This window comes from Orycteropus afer, unplaced genomic scaffold, assembly GCF_000298275.1.
Source record: "Orycteropus afer afer isolate SDZICR_OR568_19922 unplaced genomic scaffold, OryAfe1.0 scaffold00285, whole genome shotgun sequence".
NCBI lineage: Eukaryota > Metazoa > Chordata > Mammalia > Tubulidentata > Orycteropodidae > Orycteropus > Orycteropus afer.
Genome location: NW_006921872.1, coordinates 1326522 through 1343687, shown reverse-complemented (window position 1 = coordinate 1343687; position 17166 = coordinate 1326522). Strand labels below are relative to the sequence as shown.

The 17166-nt window shown below is 42.2% G+C and overlaps 2 protein-coding genes across 2 annotated transcripts in view; one reads left to right on the top strand and one right to left on the bottom strand.

Annotated features, from left to right (window-relative positions):
• The window catches only part of BAG1 (BAG cochaperone 1), a 20918-nt gene extending 16487 nt beyond the window's left edge, over positions 1-4431 (bottom strand). The window contains exons 1-3 of the mRNA XM_007950703.1: positions 4291-4431; positions 3640-4171; positions 1854-1982 (exon numbers count right to left, since the gene is read on the bottom strand). Of these exons, the coding sequence (XP_007948894.1) occupies positions 1854-1982; positions 3640-4171; positions 4291-4431 (802 nt within the window). The remainder of the gene's footprint in view (positions 1-1853; positions 1983-3639; positions 4172-4290) is intronic.
• Positions 4432-4534: 103 nt separating this feature from the next.
• On the top strand, positions 4535-16903 carry CHMP5 (charged multivesicular body protein 5). The gene is made up of 8 exons (XM_007950685.2): positions 4535-4603; positions 5427-5531; positions 7086-7132; positions 9536-9629; positions 9780-9851; positions 12689-12797; positions 14862-14974; positions 16853-16903. The coding sequence occupies exons 1-8, from the start codon at positions 4535-4537 to the stop codon at positions 16901-16903; spliced, it is 660 nt and encodes a 219-aa protein (XP_007948876.1).
• The last annotated feature ends 263 nt before the right edge of the window (positions 16904-17166 follow it).

The window sequence follows — 17166 nt, the reverse complement described above, 5'->3', positions numbered from 1 at the left end:
AAAAAAAAAAAAAAAAAAAGAGACAGAAAAAGCAAAATTGCTAATGAACAAGCCATTCTGGAGAAAGTGTTGGTTTCTCTAACACAGTAAGAAATCTTTGAGCCAAAAAAGTTAAATTATTGGCATAAATAAAAGAATGGGTGGGAGACAACATTCACTTGATGAGAGGAAAGAATGTCCAACTCATTAAGGCAGCAAAGGATAAAACAAAACAATAAAAACTTCCATAATCCATAGATCCCAATTGAGTCAAGAAAACAGAAATAAAAATACAACTGGACACTAGACAGAAATATACTAAAATGTTATTAGAGTTTTTTTTGTGTGTGTGTGTGATTTCGGGTGAGAGTTCACGGAGCAAATTCATTTTCCATATAGCAGTTCATACACATTGTTTCATGACATTGACTGCAATTCCCCACAATGTAACAGCTCTCCTCCCACTTCCTCCCCATAGTTACCTCTCCCCAGTAGCCTCCTTCCATGTATTCCTGCTCCCTGAACTATCTCCCTGTGCAAACAGTGCCCTTCTTTTCTCCTATGATTGACTGCTCTAAGAAGTGTATCTACCTGATGTAAATGTTCACCCTATAGGCCTATCTGTTTGGCTGGAAGCCATGGGAGTGATTTCAATTCCAGATCTGAAGGGTAACTAGGGGCCATAGTCTCAGGGGTCTCACCAGGCTGTATCAGACCAGTAAACCTAGTCTTTTTTATGATTTTGAGTTTTGTTCCAAAGAGATTTTATCTAGGGAAACCTTTTTTTCTTCTATTGCTTTTATAAAAAGAAAACTTTTTTAAAAAAAATAAGGAGTTACACTATGAAGTATAAACAAAAATGCTACCATTAAATTCTTTGTAATGACTGGTGCAAAATAGGATAAATCTGCCTCCACCAGATACCAGAATAAGGGGATCCCATGGGAGTGGAAGGCAGACAGGGTTAGGCGATAGATCTCAGCAGAAATCAGAATCATCACTGGGCTTGCCACATCCAGGCCTCTGGTAAGTTCACTCAACACTGCCTCTTTATTAGCACTGGGATGTTATTGTTGTTGTTGTTGTTATGTGCTGTCAAGTTGGACTCGACTCACAGTGACCCCTCCTTGGGTTTCCGAAGTGGTATCACTACAGAAGTAGATCGCCCAACCTTCCTTCCGAGGAGTGGCTGGTGGGTTTGAACCGCCAACCTTCTGGTTAGCAGTCAAGTGCCTTAGGCTCTACACTACAAGAGTTCCTTAGTACTGGGATAGGGCACTAGAAAACATAAACAGTATCTCTGCCCTCATAGAATGTCATTCTAGCAGAGCAAGCAGGTGTTAAGCAACTAAGAAAACAATTACAATAGTAATTTCAATACGTTATGCAGAAATGGTAGAAGGAACCATGAGATCACATAACGGAAAGAGGGTCTAACCTAGCCAAGGAAGATTGTCTAGGTGCTTTATTGAAAATAGTGAGATTTCTGCCTCCATGAAGTGACTTCAAATAGAATTCCTGTTCAAATGTTTGAAAACATCTAGTACACAATAAGTCCTCAATGAATATTGTTGAAAAAATGAATAAACAAATAAGAATAATGTGTCCCCATTTGAAAGCTGAAAGAGCTACTATTAGGTGAAGTTAAACCAAACCAAACTCACTGCCATCAAGTCGATTCTGACTCATAGTGACCCTATAGGACAGAGTAGAACTGTCCTATAGAGTTTCCAAGCTTGTAAATCTTTATGGAAGCAGATTGCCTCACCTTTCTCCCATTAAGGGGTTGGTGGGTTCAAATCGCTGACCTTTTGGTTAGCAGCTAAATGTGTTAACCACTACGCCACCAGAGTTCCCGGAAGAGAATTGCCTACCCTTAAATATGAGTTTCTGAAAAGGCACTGGAACCCCTGTGGCCTCTTCAACAAGCTGGGCCAGATCTTGGACAATTGGTTCAACAGTGCCCTGCTGTGGAGTAACAAGAAGGTCGTGCTTCTCATTGCCTGAGGAGAAAGAAAAGCATTTGGTGAAGATGACTCAGTCACATAAACCAATACAGGCTGATGCTTTATTACATTTGTTTATCTAGTCTTAGCTCATATGCTACCTACTCCAAAGAGTCTGTTCCCATATGCCCAGTTTTCCTCTGGTGACCTGTTTAAGGATTTTTGTTTCCTTTATAATAATTTTACAAGTTCAACTCATGGTAATCCCATGTATGTCAGAGTAGAATTGTGCTCCATAGGGTTGTCAAGGGATGATTTTTCAGTAGATTACCGGGCCTTTTTTCTGAAGGGCCTCTGGATGAACTCAGCTGAGCACATTAACCATTTGCACTACCCAGGGCCTTACTAATATTAACATAGCTAACAACCAAGCATTTATCATATACAGTAAAAAAAAAACTGCTGTCAAGTCAACTCTGACTCATAGTGACCCTATTAGAACTGCCTCATAGGGTTTCCAAGGCTGTCATCTTTACAGAAGCAGATTGCCATATTTTTCTCTTGTGGAGCAGCTGGTGAGCTCTAATCACCAACTTTCCAGTTAGTAGCCCAGCAGCCAAGCACTTAACCACTGCACCACCAGGGCTCCTTATCAAATGCACAAGAGGCTATAACAGATTCACTTCATGTATTATCTAATCCTCAGAATAATTCTATGAACTTCAACTTCATGTATTATTATTCTCTATATTTCACAGATAAGCACTGTTTCAGTCCAGGTAAGGAAATGCCTAATGAGACTTAACCAACAGCTGGTGGAGTCAGAACTTGACTCCAGGTCTATTTTATTCCAAAGCCCATGCTTTTCATCACAAGCCATTCTGCCTGATTGCCCTGTACCCTGTACTATACAGGTCTTATCTCCCACAGTAATGAGCAGGGGACTGTTTTTCCTCCAAGTCACTCCCACCAGGCACCTGTGGCACGTGGTTGGTGCTCAGTAATGAATGAATAAACCCAAACAACAAAGAATTTTCTTTGGAACATAAGTGGCAACTCTTTTCCAGGTATGTGTTCAGTGCACTACACCAAGTCTCGAGCCCCTTCACAGACTAGGGAGGGTTGAGGAGGCAGCAGTGTTTACCAACTCTACTTCACAGAGAACAGCAGAGACACCCCAAGGTTAGTTCAAAGCCAGGTGAATTGACTTTGTTTAGTTCTGTGTCAATTCCAACAAAGGGGTGACATAGTGGGTGTCCAGAGTGAATGCTAGAGCCCACAGGCCCCCACAGTGCACTACACATACAGCTTCTGGCACAAAAAAGACTTTCAATAAGTAATGCCAGGCACGACGTCCAGACTCATCACATACATAGGTGTCCAGACACACAAAAATCATACACAACATTGTCAAATATAAACCTGACACGACACCATAATGGCCCTGCGGGCACACACCAACACACACAACTAGGCCTACGACGTGCAGCACGGACACTCGAACACAGATCAGGCATGTGGTTAGAGACTGGCCACATGTAAAGGGGTGCAGACACATGACATGGGCAAAACCTGGCCATATGGACACAGGCAACGACCTACACTCGGGACGTCAGGGCAAACACAAGGACACACGCTTCCGGAAGACACAGAGCCAAACCCACAAACCCGGCCGGCCCCTCAAAGTCTGGCCCTGAGCCCACTCGGCGCTCACTGTGGGTTACGGTCACGTTGAGCCCTGTCGCCGCCATTTCCTCGCTCTGATCCACTTCCTCGCTCTGATCCACTTCCTCGCTCCGGGTCATCTCCTCGCTCCGAGTCATCTCCTCGTTCCGGACCATCTCCTCGTTCCGGGCCATCTCCTCGTTCCGGGCCATCTCCTCGTTCCGAGCCATCTCCTCACTCCGGGCCATCTCCTCACTCCGAGCCATCTCCTCACTCCGGGCCATCTCCTCACTCCGGGCCGTGCGGGGTTGTACTTTCTTCTTCTTCACCCGCGGCCAGCGAGCGCCGGCAGCGGGGCCCCTGGTGGATCGGTCATGTCCGCTGGTTTTGCTCCGGACGGACGGACGCTGAGACCGAGGCGGCTTCCGGTCGGCCGGGGCTTCAGCCTGGCGAGGCTCCCGACCTGACCGAAGGGCGCGCCTCCGGGGACCCGGCCGCTCCCCGTGGCCTCGCGTTCTCCGCGGCCCGCCGCCCTCCGCCAGGCCCGCGTTTGTCGACCGCCCAGCGGCGAGAGCTGAGCGCTAACCCTAGCGATCCTGCCCAACCGCCTCCCGGTCCCGACTCTGCCAACTGACCACGCCCCTCGGGGGCTGGCCCCACTCCTGCCCCGCCCTCCACTGACACCGCCTCCAGGTCCCACCCACTCAAACCGAAGCTCCGCCCCATCCACCGCCAGAGGCCCCGCCCTCCGCTGACTCTCCCTCAGTCTCCTCCCGCTCTCCTTCCTCCCGAAGGCCGAACTAAAACCCGGAAAAAAGGATCGGGAAACTACGGTGGGCATAATGCGCTTGCTCATGAGAGGCCGGAAGTCAAGGCGGCAGAAGTGACTCTATTTCCGTTTCTGGTTTTGCTCCAGTGTTTGGGTTTCTGTGCGGCCGCCCAAGATGAACCGATTCTTCGGAAAAGCAAAACCCAAGGCTCCGCCACCCAGCCTGACTGACTGCATTGGCACGGTGGGCACTCGACCACGCGTAACTCGGCTCTGGGCTTCTGACACCCCGATCCCCTCACCCCTGGCTCTGGGCTCCTTGCTGCTTCTCACCTCCATTCCCGGCCCCGGGCCCATTACACCTTGTTCCCCTCCACCCCAGCTTTGGTCTTTCACCCGTTACCCTGCTCATTCCTAACGCTGCAAACCAGGGGCCCCTTATCCATCACTACTTCGCCCTACTGGCATCCAACCCGTTCTGTTGCAAACCGCCAAGTCCACTTAATCACGGCTTGGTCTCATACCATCCATCCCTGGGTCCTTCTCCCCTCAAACAGCCCGATCTCTTATCTCTTACACTCACCCACCTCGAGACTTTCACCTTGATATTCTACGTCCACATTACCTGGACCTCATTAACAAAAATCGGAACCCTACCCCCGTCACATTAAACCACCCACTCCCTATTTAGGAAATGACATTAAATCTACAACCCTAACAGTGGTCCACTGGGTGCTGACCTATTTCATACCCCATGTGGTTGAGCCCCTAGCATGACTACTCTCTCCCATTCCAGGGAAATCTCAACTCAGCCTAGTGATTCTCAAACCATTTTTCTGCCCCAACACACCCTAGAATATAAGTATCTGGGAGTGGGGTGTAATTGTAAAAGCCCTGTGTGTTTCTGGTTAGGAATCGCCCCTCACTTTGGGAATCACTGTTTTCCATTCTTTACCATATACTTCTGTCCTTTTTTCTTCCATATTCTTTCCTCTTTTCTTTGCCCTTTCCCATGTAAGTGTATTGCAGTAACCACCACTGCCTTTAATTTTTATTTTGCCCTCAAGGTGGATAGCAGGGCAGAATCCATTGACAAAAAGATTTCTCGACTGGATGCTGAGCTAGTGAAGTATAAGGATCAGATCAAGAAAATGAGAGAGGGTCCTGCAAAGGTAAGGCAAGTGGCAGCTGTTTCAAAAGGTGCTGCGACAGGCTAACATGAAATAGGGCCTGATGGTAGGGGCTGATAAGAGATACAGAAGAGATGCCCACAGACTGACATAAGGGGTATATCTTTAAGGAGCCAAATATGGGAGAGAGGCTGGAGTTTGACTTGGTGGAGGAGAAGATTATGCTCAAATGTCCAGAAGCATGTACATGGAAAAGAAGATCTGGTGGTGCAGTGGTTAAAACATGCAGCTGCTAACCAAAAGATTGGTGGTTTAAACCCACCAGCCACTCTGGGAGAAAGAGGAGGCAGTCGGTTTCCATAAAGATTTACAGCTTTGGAAACCCTATGGGCACTTCTGCTCTGTCCTGTAGAGTCGCTATGAGTTAGAATCAACTTGATGGCAGTGGGTTTGGTTTTATTAGTTTTTAATTTACTGGGTCATGCTCAGAGCAGTAAGTTGTCAGGCTGGTCAGATGAGATAAGTACAATAGATTGGTTAAGGAGGTGCTGTGGCATGCTGGGAAAAAGGACTGAACTAGGCATCTTGAGACCTGTGATCTAGTACTAGCACCATTACTGTCTATAAGCTGTGACCTTGATAAAACCACCTACTACTATTTTCCTCTTCTGTTAGGTTAGGAACATAAAGTACTATATTTAAATGCATGGACTGTGGATCAAGAACTACCTAGTTTTTTTTCCAGCTCCATAAACTTCTTAACCATGCAACCTGGAGCAAATTATTTAACCTCACTGAGCCTGAGTATCCAGTCTGGAAAATGGGGCTAATATTTACTTCATAGGGTGAGGATTAAACAAGGTAACTCATGTGACCTGCATAGCACATAATAAATATTATATATTATTATTATCTGAAAGTAATGCCTGCTTTTCCTTTCTGTTTGGAGGACATGAGTAAAATGATATATGGTACAGTTGAGAAAGAGGAGTGAAAAGAGATTTTTTCCAGCCATCTTAGTTGGGTGACATGAATTGAAGGGTGACTAGAGACAGGAAAGCCCATCTAGACATACAGTGAAAGCCCAAACCATGGTGATAGTCTTGAGAATGAGGTGAAAGGATCAGTTTGAAAGTAATTCTGAAAATCATTAATGGGATGGCTGTGCATGGGAAACAACAGAGAGCAGAAACGAATGCTGATGTAAAGACTGTCAGCTTGGAGATGTGAGAGATTGGTGGGGTCATTGTTAGTAATTTCCAAAATGAGTCTAAGTTGAAAACTGCATGTCCAAGTGGGGAATCTATCTCCCTAAGGCAACTGGATAGACACAATGGGCACAGTTAGGGTGGGGGTAGAGAAGACGTTCATTGGGAAAAGGAAAAGTAGTTCAGTGCACTGAGATGTAGGATGCAAAGACAGAGATGAGCTAAAGCATATGTATGCTTGGGAGGGTAGACCAGAACCTTGGAGCCACTATGTCTACTGTCTTGAGGAAGAGAATTGGTAGGTATGTAAATTTGAGGATGTGGGAGATTTATTTTATCATATGTATATTTTCTACCTCTTTAAATTAAAATCTATTTTTCCTCCTAGAATATGGTCAAGCAGAAAGCCTTGCGGGTTTTAAAGCAAAAGCGGATGTAAGTTACCAGCATAATCTCCTTCCCTTTAGCAGGTTTAATCAAAAAGAAAATGGTCTATTTCTTCAGGTTTTCATACTATATTATAAACATTCTTGATTTAATTACAGATACTCCTTTACATATGACTGTTGGCTGTTTTTTTGTTTTTCGTTTTCCCTTGCATGTTCAGCAACATCTGTTGCAACACCATCCAAGAGAACGTTTGCTGTGTTGGAGCTACTCTGTACCTGTGCTGTCCAATACGGTAGTTAATAGCCACATGTGGCTGTTTAGCACTTGAAATGTGCCTAGAGTGACTAAAGAAGTGAATTTTTAAATTCAGTTAATTTAAGTAGCCATATGTGACTATAGCTATCTTATTGGATGGCTCAGACCAGTAGGGTTTGGTTCTCCCATTAGTTAGAGTGTGCTTTCTTTGTTTTTTGTTTGTTTTTAAAGTTAAGAATCCTGAATATTTGATCCCATCTACCAGAATAGCTATAAAGATCCTTAATTTGTTTTAGGTGACTATGTCTTGGTGTTTGAACCAAATAGTATCTTTGGTGTTTAACCCTGTGGGCTGACCAGCTGAGATCCTCTGCAGGGTTGTAGAGGTCAAGTGTCATCAGCTAATAAGAAGCAGAAAGATTGCTTACTAGGAAAACAGTTTAGCTATATGTATTGAGAGCTTTAAAAATAGTCTTACCCTACATGATGTGAGGGAGCTCTGGTAGCATAGTGCCTAAGGCACTTGACTGCTAACCAGAAGGCTGGTGGTTCAAACCCACCAGCCACTCCTCGGAAGGAAGATGGGGCAATCTACTTCCGTAGTGACACTGCCTCGGAAACCCAAGGGGAGGGGTCGCTATGAGTCAGGTCCGACTAGATGGCACATAATAACAACAACAACATGATGTGAAGATTGTAACCAATGTCACTGAAAAATATGTGTAGAAATTGTTGAATGGGGACCTATTTTGCTGTGTACACTATTTTTGGTGTACACTTTCACCCAAAATACAAGGAAATATTTTTAAAAAATCGTCTTACCTTTTGTGCCAATAATTACTCTTCCAGGAATTTGTCGTAAGAAAAGTATCTAACATGGTGGCATTGAGGAAGAGGAAGACATAGAGAGGTACATGGGAGGTACAGGCAACAAAGATGAACCCTTTTGTATATACAATACTGCGTTGTCAGTTTACCATGGCAAACATGGGTATATAGGTGGACAGATGGGTGGACAGGCTGAACTATTAGGTATGTCTGTAAAGTGGGGAGTGTACCCAAGACCATGTATAGGGTTGGCAGACAATGGTCCTATAAGTGTATCTGTGTGATCTGAATTCCCAGGTGTATGGTAGAGCTGACAAAGGACAAGGTTGTAGGCACTTGTTGGTCACAGCCAGCTACCCAGAGGGACCGAGTAGTTGAACCTGTGGGCTCGGGACCATAGTCACAGGGGACATCAAGCTCAATTGGCATAACATACTATACAAAACATTGTTCCACCTCCCAGTTTGGCGAGTAGCGACTGGGATCTTAAAAGCTTGCGAGCAGCCATCTAGATGCAACGATGGGTCTCTCCTCATCCAGAGCACAGAAGAATGAAGAAAATGAAAGATTCATGGAAAGAATTAGTCCTGCGATCTGTAGCCTACATGACTATGAGACCAGAAGAACTAGATGGTGCCTGGCTACCACTGTCAACCACTCGGAGGGGGATCTATGGAGGAGATCCTGGATAGAGAGGGAGAACAATATGGAACAAAACTCAAAATCATTTGGAGAAAAAAAAAAAAAAAGGTGGGGACCAGGTTTGCTGGTCCGATAGAGCCTGGTGGAACCACTGAGACTATGGCCCCTAGTTGCCCTTCAGGTCTGGAATTGAACCCACACGTGTGGTTTCCAGCCAAACAAAAGACAGGCATATGAGTTGAAGATGTACCTGAGGTAGATACACTCCTTGGAGAGAACAATCATGGAAGAAAGAAGGGCTGTTTATGCACAGGGAGACAGCTCGGGGGGCAGGCGTACATGAAAGGATGGACACGGAAGAGGTAACTATTAGGAGGAAGTGGAAGGGGAGCTGTTGCATTGTGGTAAATAGTAGTCAGTGTCATGAGACTGTATGTGAACTGCTGAAAAGAATAACAACAAAAAAAAGTAAACATTATAAAGTTGTATTTATAGCAAGACTGTTGCAATATAGAAAAAAGCAAATGCTGTGAATGTTAAGTGGAAAATAGTGTCATAATTAAAATAGACACAAAGGAAAAAGACTGGGAGAAAAACACATAAAGTGTGTTAGAGTAATTATTTCAATTTTTTTCCTTTTTTTCTCTTAAAGAAAATTCTTATTTAGTGTTAGAGATACTTTCTTCCTGAGTCATACTTACATTCCCAATTGATTACCAAAAGGTATGAGCAGCAGCGGGACAACCTTGCCCAACAGTCATTTAACATGGAGCAAGCCAATTACACCATCCAGTCACTGAAGGACACCAAGACCACGGTACTCGAAAGCACCTTTTCCCATAAATTTTTTTTTTTTTTTTTTTTTTTTTTTAATTCTTGTGCTCTCTTTTCTCTTGGTGTTTAGAAGACTGTTTACGTAACATGGCTTTTAAAGACATTGTATTTTCATTTATTTTATTTTTTTCAGGTTGATGCTATGAAACTGGGAGTAAAAGAAATGAAGAAAGCATACAAGCAAGTGAAAATCGACCAGATTGAGGTGAGATATGTATTAGTTTCTGAACAAATCTAAATGAATGCATCTGTGATGAGAAGAACACTGTTAAGGACTGACTCTCCGGCCTGCCGTTTACTAGTAGAGTGACTTTAGGAAAGGCTGCCAAAGGTCTCAGTGTCCACACAGCAAGGATCATAGCACCATGTTCATTTATTGAGAGGATGGAATAAATGAGCTAATGTGACTAAGAGCACCAGGCCTAGCATGTAATAAAACCAAAAACCAAACCCACTGCCATCAAGTCAATTCTGACTCATAGTGACCCCCATTGGGTTTCCAAGGCTGTAAATCTTTATGGAAGTATATTGCCTAATCTTTATCTCGTGGAGCAGCTGGTGGATTTGAACCACTGACCTTCTGGTTAGCAGCCAAGTGTCTTATCCACTATACCACCAGAGCTCCTTAGCGCCTTAGCATTTATTAGATATACCAAACCAAAATCAAGTCGATTCTGACCCATAGCGATCCCCATTGGATTTCTGAGGTGGTAAATCTTTACAGAAGTAGATTGCCCAGTCTTGCTTCCACAGAGTGGCTAGTGCGTTTGAATGACCAACTTTCTGGTTAGCAGTCAGATGCCTTAGGCACTATGCTACCAGAGCTCCTTAATTAGGTATAAGTACCTAATAAATGCTGTTTATTTCCAACTCAGTGATTTTTAGTCTGTTTCCTTAATTGTAAAACAGTGACATCATTGCTTATCTCCCATGACTGTCATGAATTGTTAAATGAGGATATAGACATGAAGTGTTTAATATAATTTTTGGCATAGAATTGGTTATTTTTAATAATAATGTCATTAGGTCTATAATATTATCATTTCCTTTTGGGACTGGATTTTGGTTGGGGAGGTGAACCCTGAGAGCTTGGCTGCTCTGAACTCCGGTGAACACCAGATAACAGTGATAGCAGAGGGAGGGAGTGGTGCCTGGCTAGTGGGAAAAGGCTGCCTTTCTGTAAATAAGATAGTGCTTTTTACCTCTACCCTCCAGACTAGAATGACTCTTTCCATGAGGACAGGGAGTCAGTGTTGTTCATTGTTGTATCCCCAGTGCCCAGAACTGGCTCTGAAAATATTTATTGGTTGCTATTAGAGAAGATCATTAGTACCACTCGATTCGAGCAGTGTTTCTTGGGTGAGCACTACCTCTGGACGGGGCATTCTTCTGCCCCTGCAGAGGTATCTCTGGCAATGCTGGTCTTCAGTAGGAGAAAGGATATTTGCCATTTCACCCTAACTTCTTCTGAGTACCCCTCCTTCAGCTGCCCTTGGTCATTTTCCGAATCTTCCACCAGTCTCTGCTTTCATGAAGTGAAGTTTAGTGATATTTTCCAGGAAATTTACTGAGAATATCTGTGTATACTTATCTTATTTGTACAATACCTTTTGGTAATAAAATATAATGAAATAGAATTTTATTTTCTGCTTAGAGTTCTGTATGTTAGACATAACTCTTTGTTAGGCAATTAGACATGTTTAATTAAACAGAATAGAAACTTTGGTCTTACTGTCTTTTTTCTTTCTCTCCATCTTTCACCTGTGGTTGTCTGTCTGTCTCCTTGTCTAATTATCCTTTTCTGTCCCCCAATAGTTTGCCAGCATGACAGGTGGAGAGCCCCTTTCTAACTCTCTTGGTGTGTATGTGTGGCTGTCTTGTGTTTCATCTTTTGGTTGGGCTATATGTTTTGAATTTCATTTTTTAAATTTATTTTCCTAAAATACTTTACTTGTAACCATTTTCATTGTTTTATAGCTCTCATTTTTTATTTTGCTTTTGTGTGTCTTTGCTTTTTATTCTATTTTACTTTTCAGTTTCCGCACATCAGTGTTGTTTTTAGTTTAATCCTTGTATCTGTTTTTGTTGCGTCTGTTTGTTTTTCCAGTATTGAACCAACTAGCTCTGTATGTATGATTTTTTTTCTGTCTATCTTAACATCTGTTGCTGGGAATCCTATTTATGGATGATTTTGGGAGATCTGTCTTGATATGTAATAATACAGTATAAGCTTGAGTTGATTAACTTATTCTATGCAGTTTCCACTCTCTTTTAATTATTATTTCAGCCAGTGAGTCTCTGGCTAGCAGAATGTCGTGTGCAGACGTCATAGTAGATTGGCACTTGGAAATACAGAAAAGGAAAGATTTTTATAAAAAATGTTTTCCTTATCTTACTTTTTACCTATTTCCTTTTAATATTAAAAAACAAACCTACTCTGATTTGGGGGCCAGGAACAAGCTTTCAACTGTTTTATGTTCTAGAAATTCCAAAGGAGAAAGGTGCTGATTTGGATCTTGTGCGTTATCATGCTAGCCTGTCTTCCTCTGTGTAGGATTTCAGTAGACAAAGAGCACATTCTTAGCACAACAGAAGTAGTAATCAAAAAACCAAACCAAACTCAATGGCCATTGAGTCATTTCCAACTCACAGCGACCCTTCTTTGGGTTTCCAAAGCAGTATCACTAAGAAGTAGATTGCCCAGTCTTCCTTCCGAGGAGTAGCTGGTAGGTTTGAACTACCAGCCTTCTGGTTAGCAGTCAAATGCCTTAGGCACTATGCCACCAGAGCTCCTTGAAGTAGTAATAGTAGCTAATATATATAGTATTAAGTGTTTAGTATTTTATGTCTGTTTATATTACCATAAATCGTTACAATAACTTTATAAAGTATAGCTATTGATGATCCTGGGTATGTGCCAGGCATTTTATATATCTTTTTAAAAATTGCTTATTACTAAGATTCTGGGGTGGAGGGGAGAACCAGTAATCAGAGGTAAATGGTAAGAAATCAGTGAAAACCCTGCTATATATATTTCTATAGGATCTACAAGACCAGCTAGAGGATATGATGGAAGATGCAAATGAAATCCAAGAAGCATTGAGTCGAAGTTATGGCACCCCAGAATTAGATGAAGATGACCTAGAAGCAGGTAAGTTATAGGAAAAGCAATATATACGTAGCTTTAGAATCTGAAAATTGTAACTGCCTAGACCCTTTTCCCAAATGCTAGTGGAAATTCCTATCATTGTTTCCTGAGTTCACTTTTGGTACAGTCTTTAGGCAGAGATACTGTGAGGCAGCCACATCAGGTGTACATTCTCTACCAGCAACTCTGCGGTGGACAGACTCTGAAGGAAGATCTAAGGAAAGGCCTCTAGTACTTTGTGTCCACTGTGCCCTCAACACTGCCTTTCCCTGCTGTTTCCTTTTGATTTTGTTTTCTCTGTTTTCCTACCTGGAGTCCATTCCCTCAAAATACAAGCAGATCAAGAAACAATAGTTGGCAGATACTTGGTGTACATCGGCTATATGCCAGGCACTGTGCTAGGTGTTGGAAATTCCACATTGAAGAAAACAAACATGATCCCTGCATTCATTAAGCTTTTCCTCTAGCAGGGGTGAGAAATACAGACTGCTTGTTTCAAGTAGTTAATTACAAGAATAAAAAGATTAGGAAGTACCGTGTGAAGTACCATGGAACCACAAGATGGGAGTCTTACCTAGTTGGAAGTAAGGGTAGGGCATGGGATATTTTCTTGATGAAGAAATTTAGCCTGAGGTCTGAAGAATGAATAGGTGTTAGGATGAAAAATGGAGGGTGTAGTAGTTAAGGTTGTGTATCAACTTGGCTGGGTCAAGTTGAGTGGCTGGGCAGCTGGTGGTAGTTATTCCCCATGATGAGACTGGCAATCACCTCCATGGTGGGATCTACCACAAGCAGCTGAGTAGCTGCTTTAGGGATGTGGTCTGCTTCCTTTTTATAAGAAGCAGCTTTGGGAATGGCCTCTAGCTGATGGCATGCTTGAACCCTGCCATGTAGCCATGTCGTTGTTCAGCAGCCCACTGTGCTCTGCTGATCTTGGGACTTTCAATGGATTTGAATTAATGGCCTGCCGTGTGCTTTAGTAACATGAGGACTGTGCCTTTTTACTTGTCAACCTTGGGTTTGTCAGCCTCAGCAGCCAGCAGCTGAGTGAAGAAAAGCCTTCCAGCTTCAGTGGGCCAGGAGCAGGAAGCAGAGCTGAAGCCCAAGGTTGAGAGGCTTTCACCCAGCCCCTAGAGCCTGGCAGCTTGAACTCAGACTTAAAGCCTCCAAATTGTAAGAAGAAATTCCTGTTTGTTAAAGCCATCCCACTGATGGTATATTCCTGTCAGAGCAGCACTAGGTAACCAGAACAGAAGGGTTAAGTGGCCTTAGGAACAGGAGTCTAGAATTTACTGCTATAGTCCCATGTAGGAGATGATGGTGGCCAAGACTAGAAGTGGGCAGATTCAAGAACTGTTTGGGAAGTTGACTACTAGATAAGACTTAATGATTGATTGGATGTGGAGGAAGAGGGGGAGGGGTCAGGATGCTATCAGTTTCTAACACTGGATTTCCTGTTGCATGATTCTGTCATGTTTCTTTTCTCCATGTTCTGTTTCTGCCTGGAATCTTTTTCTCCCCCCGCCCCCCACTGTTGCTTTCTTTCTTTTTTCATTTCCATTTTCAGTTTCCTCTGATGAATCCATCTGCTGTTGTCATTCCTTCTGGCCACTTACTACTCACTTAACCACACTTAGTTTTTGAGCCTGACTTCATGTAATGGTAATGGCCACTCAGTATACAACAGGCTCATGCCTTTTACTTCACTCTTTCAAGTTTATCAAGAAGAGAAAGCATTTCTTTTGTTTGTTAGCATCAGAATTTTTTAGTTTGAATTGGCCAGCTAATAACTCTGCCTGCTTCTCATGGAGACTGGGGCCCTTGTAAACCTGTGGGAATTGATTGGTTTGTTGTATTGTGAGCTTTGTTTTTTGCTTTTCATAGATTTCACCATATTCATTCCCTTGAAATATTCATATAATGCTCATCTTTTATTTTGAAAATAGAAATTAATCATTTATTTTTGTATTCAAATTTTTACTTACTACAACTAATATGTCTTTCTTACATTAGCTGCCAGTTTTCTTGCTTATCTTTGTTTTGAAATGTTGACTATTTCAACTTCAGAATTGGATGCACTGGGTGATGAGCTTCTGGCTGATGAAGACAGCTCATATTTGGATGAAGCAGCATCTGCACCTGCAATTCCTGAAGGTGTGCCCACTGACACAAAGAATAAGGTGAGAGCTTTTTCTGTATATATGTTTTTTGCAAAATGATAAAGATTTTATAGCTGACCACCAGTCTGGGAACCAAAAAGGTAGTCTTGAATTAGGACAAGGAAAGATAGTTTCAGTCATTTTTGGAACACTTTGAAAGTCCAGTTTTTCCTCTATTGGATTATGAATAGGTTGTATAGTGTCACTAAGGCCCAGAAATGTTTTCATATAGTGACAATTTGTATAAGATACAAAATCATCCTTGTGTGTTTGCACTGGGTACCATTTACATGTGTGTTTTTTTTGTTGTTTTATTTGTTTTTACCATTTCCTGGGAAAGCATCAGCAGCACATGCATGAGGCAAGTGGCACTGTAAAAGAAAGCTGCACTATACAGACACACGAAATTTTAGGGATTTTTAATAGTTGTGTCACGGAACAAAACGTGTATGAACTGCTGTATGGAAAATGAATTTGTTCTGTGAACTTTGACCCAAATCACAATAAAAATTTAAAAAAAGAAATACAAACTTAAGAACATATATACTTATAGATTGTATTATATCTTGTATGTGAAAGGGTTTTACAAACTTGAAGCCCTGTCCAGATCTACATTGTTGCCATTACTATAGAGCATTTCACTGCTGGTGAGAAGCGGGTCATTCTATCTTAGTTCCTGGTGTAATGTATTATTTTTTTTCTATTGCCACTGGAAGTTTATTGCCCTGGTACTTGCTTTAACTCCCAACATGCACGTTAAGGGTACACAGTGTAGTCCAAGGAATCCTTGAGTGGGAGCCAGTCGCACTGTACCTTTATTCACTGTGTGACTGTGAGAAAATTAGAAATTCATGTTTTATCTCTGAACCTTGTTAGTTTTATCTCTAAACCTCGTTAGTTTTTCCCACCTATAAAATGGGAGCAAAAGAAGTGAGCGATTTCTCAGGTCCCTTAATTTCTATTAATATGGGTCTTCCCCTACTACATCCTCCCTCTTCCCTTAAGCTTGGGATAGTCTTAACCTTTCTCTACTGTCCTCCCCCCCAACCTCTCTCCCCACTTTAAGGATCCAGGTGCCTGAGTTGCTTTCTTGTTAGCACACCTGAGCATTTTTATTTACACTCTCATGTCTACTTTTTCATATCCCTAGTAACAAGTCCCTGAAGCATCTTTGTTATTTCTACTTTAGAGGGTCACTAGATTCTTTTTTTTTTTTTTTTTTTTAATTTTTACTGTGATTTGGGTGAAAGTTCATAGAGCAAATTCATTTTCCATACAACAGTTCATACACATTTTGTTTCATGATATTGACTTCAATTCTCCACAGTGTAACAGCTCCCTTCCTATTTCCGTCTCGTAGTTACCTCTTCCCTGTGTCCTTCCCTCCCATGCACTCTTGGGGGTCACAAGATTCTTGAGTTAAATGTACTGTTGAGATGTGTTTTCTTAATTGATAGTACTATCACTGTCTGTGATTTTGTGGTGAAGGATGATATGGAAGTGAGTGCCTGCCCTTGGGCACTGCACCTTCATGGATTTGAAAGGCTACAAAAGGTTGTTAGTTTAGCGATCAGAATGAAAATGCAAATCTAGAGGCAAGGACTGATTCCTCAGCTTTTTCTCCTTGACCTTCCCAGGCTCCTTTTCCCCTTCCTAGGTTTACTGTTGTTTCTTTTCTCCCTCATCTACTTCACTCTTCCTTTACTCTACCAAGGCTCACCTTTTGATCCTTCCAGTCCTTTTCCTGGTTCATTACTTCCCCTTTTGCCTTTCATACAAAAGCTTTCTTCTTCTGAGTGGGATTTTGGTTTCTATTGATAAATACTTGGAAGTCAGCATTTACTACTAAATGTAATCACTTGAAAAATAGTGGTATTTAACATTGCTTCTCTTTCACAGGATGGGGTGTTGGTGGATGAATTTGGATTGCCACAGATCCCTGCTTCATAGACTTCCATCATTCAAATACATCGTGTAAAATAAACATTCATTCTGGGAACTGGGAAATAGCTTTCCAAATTTACCATAACAGATTAAGGTTTCTTTCCTTTCTTTGAAGGAAAGTTCATTACATTGCTCTTTTTTTTTTTTTCCTTCCGTTAAGAGACTCATTGCTGGGGAGTTGCTTTCTTTGTATTAAACTTTGATTCCTTTTCTTTTGACTAACTTTAAAAAAAAAAAAAAAATCAGTGGCTATGTAAGGCTTGTTTTCA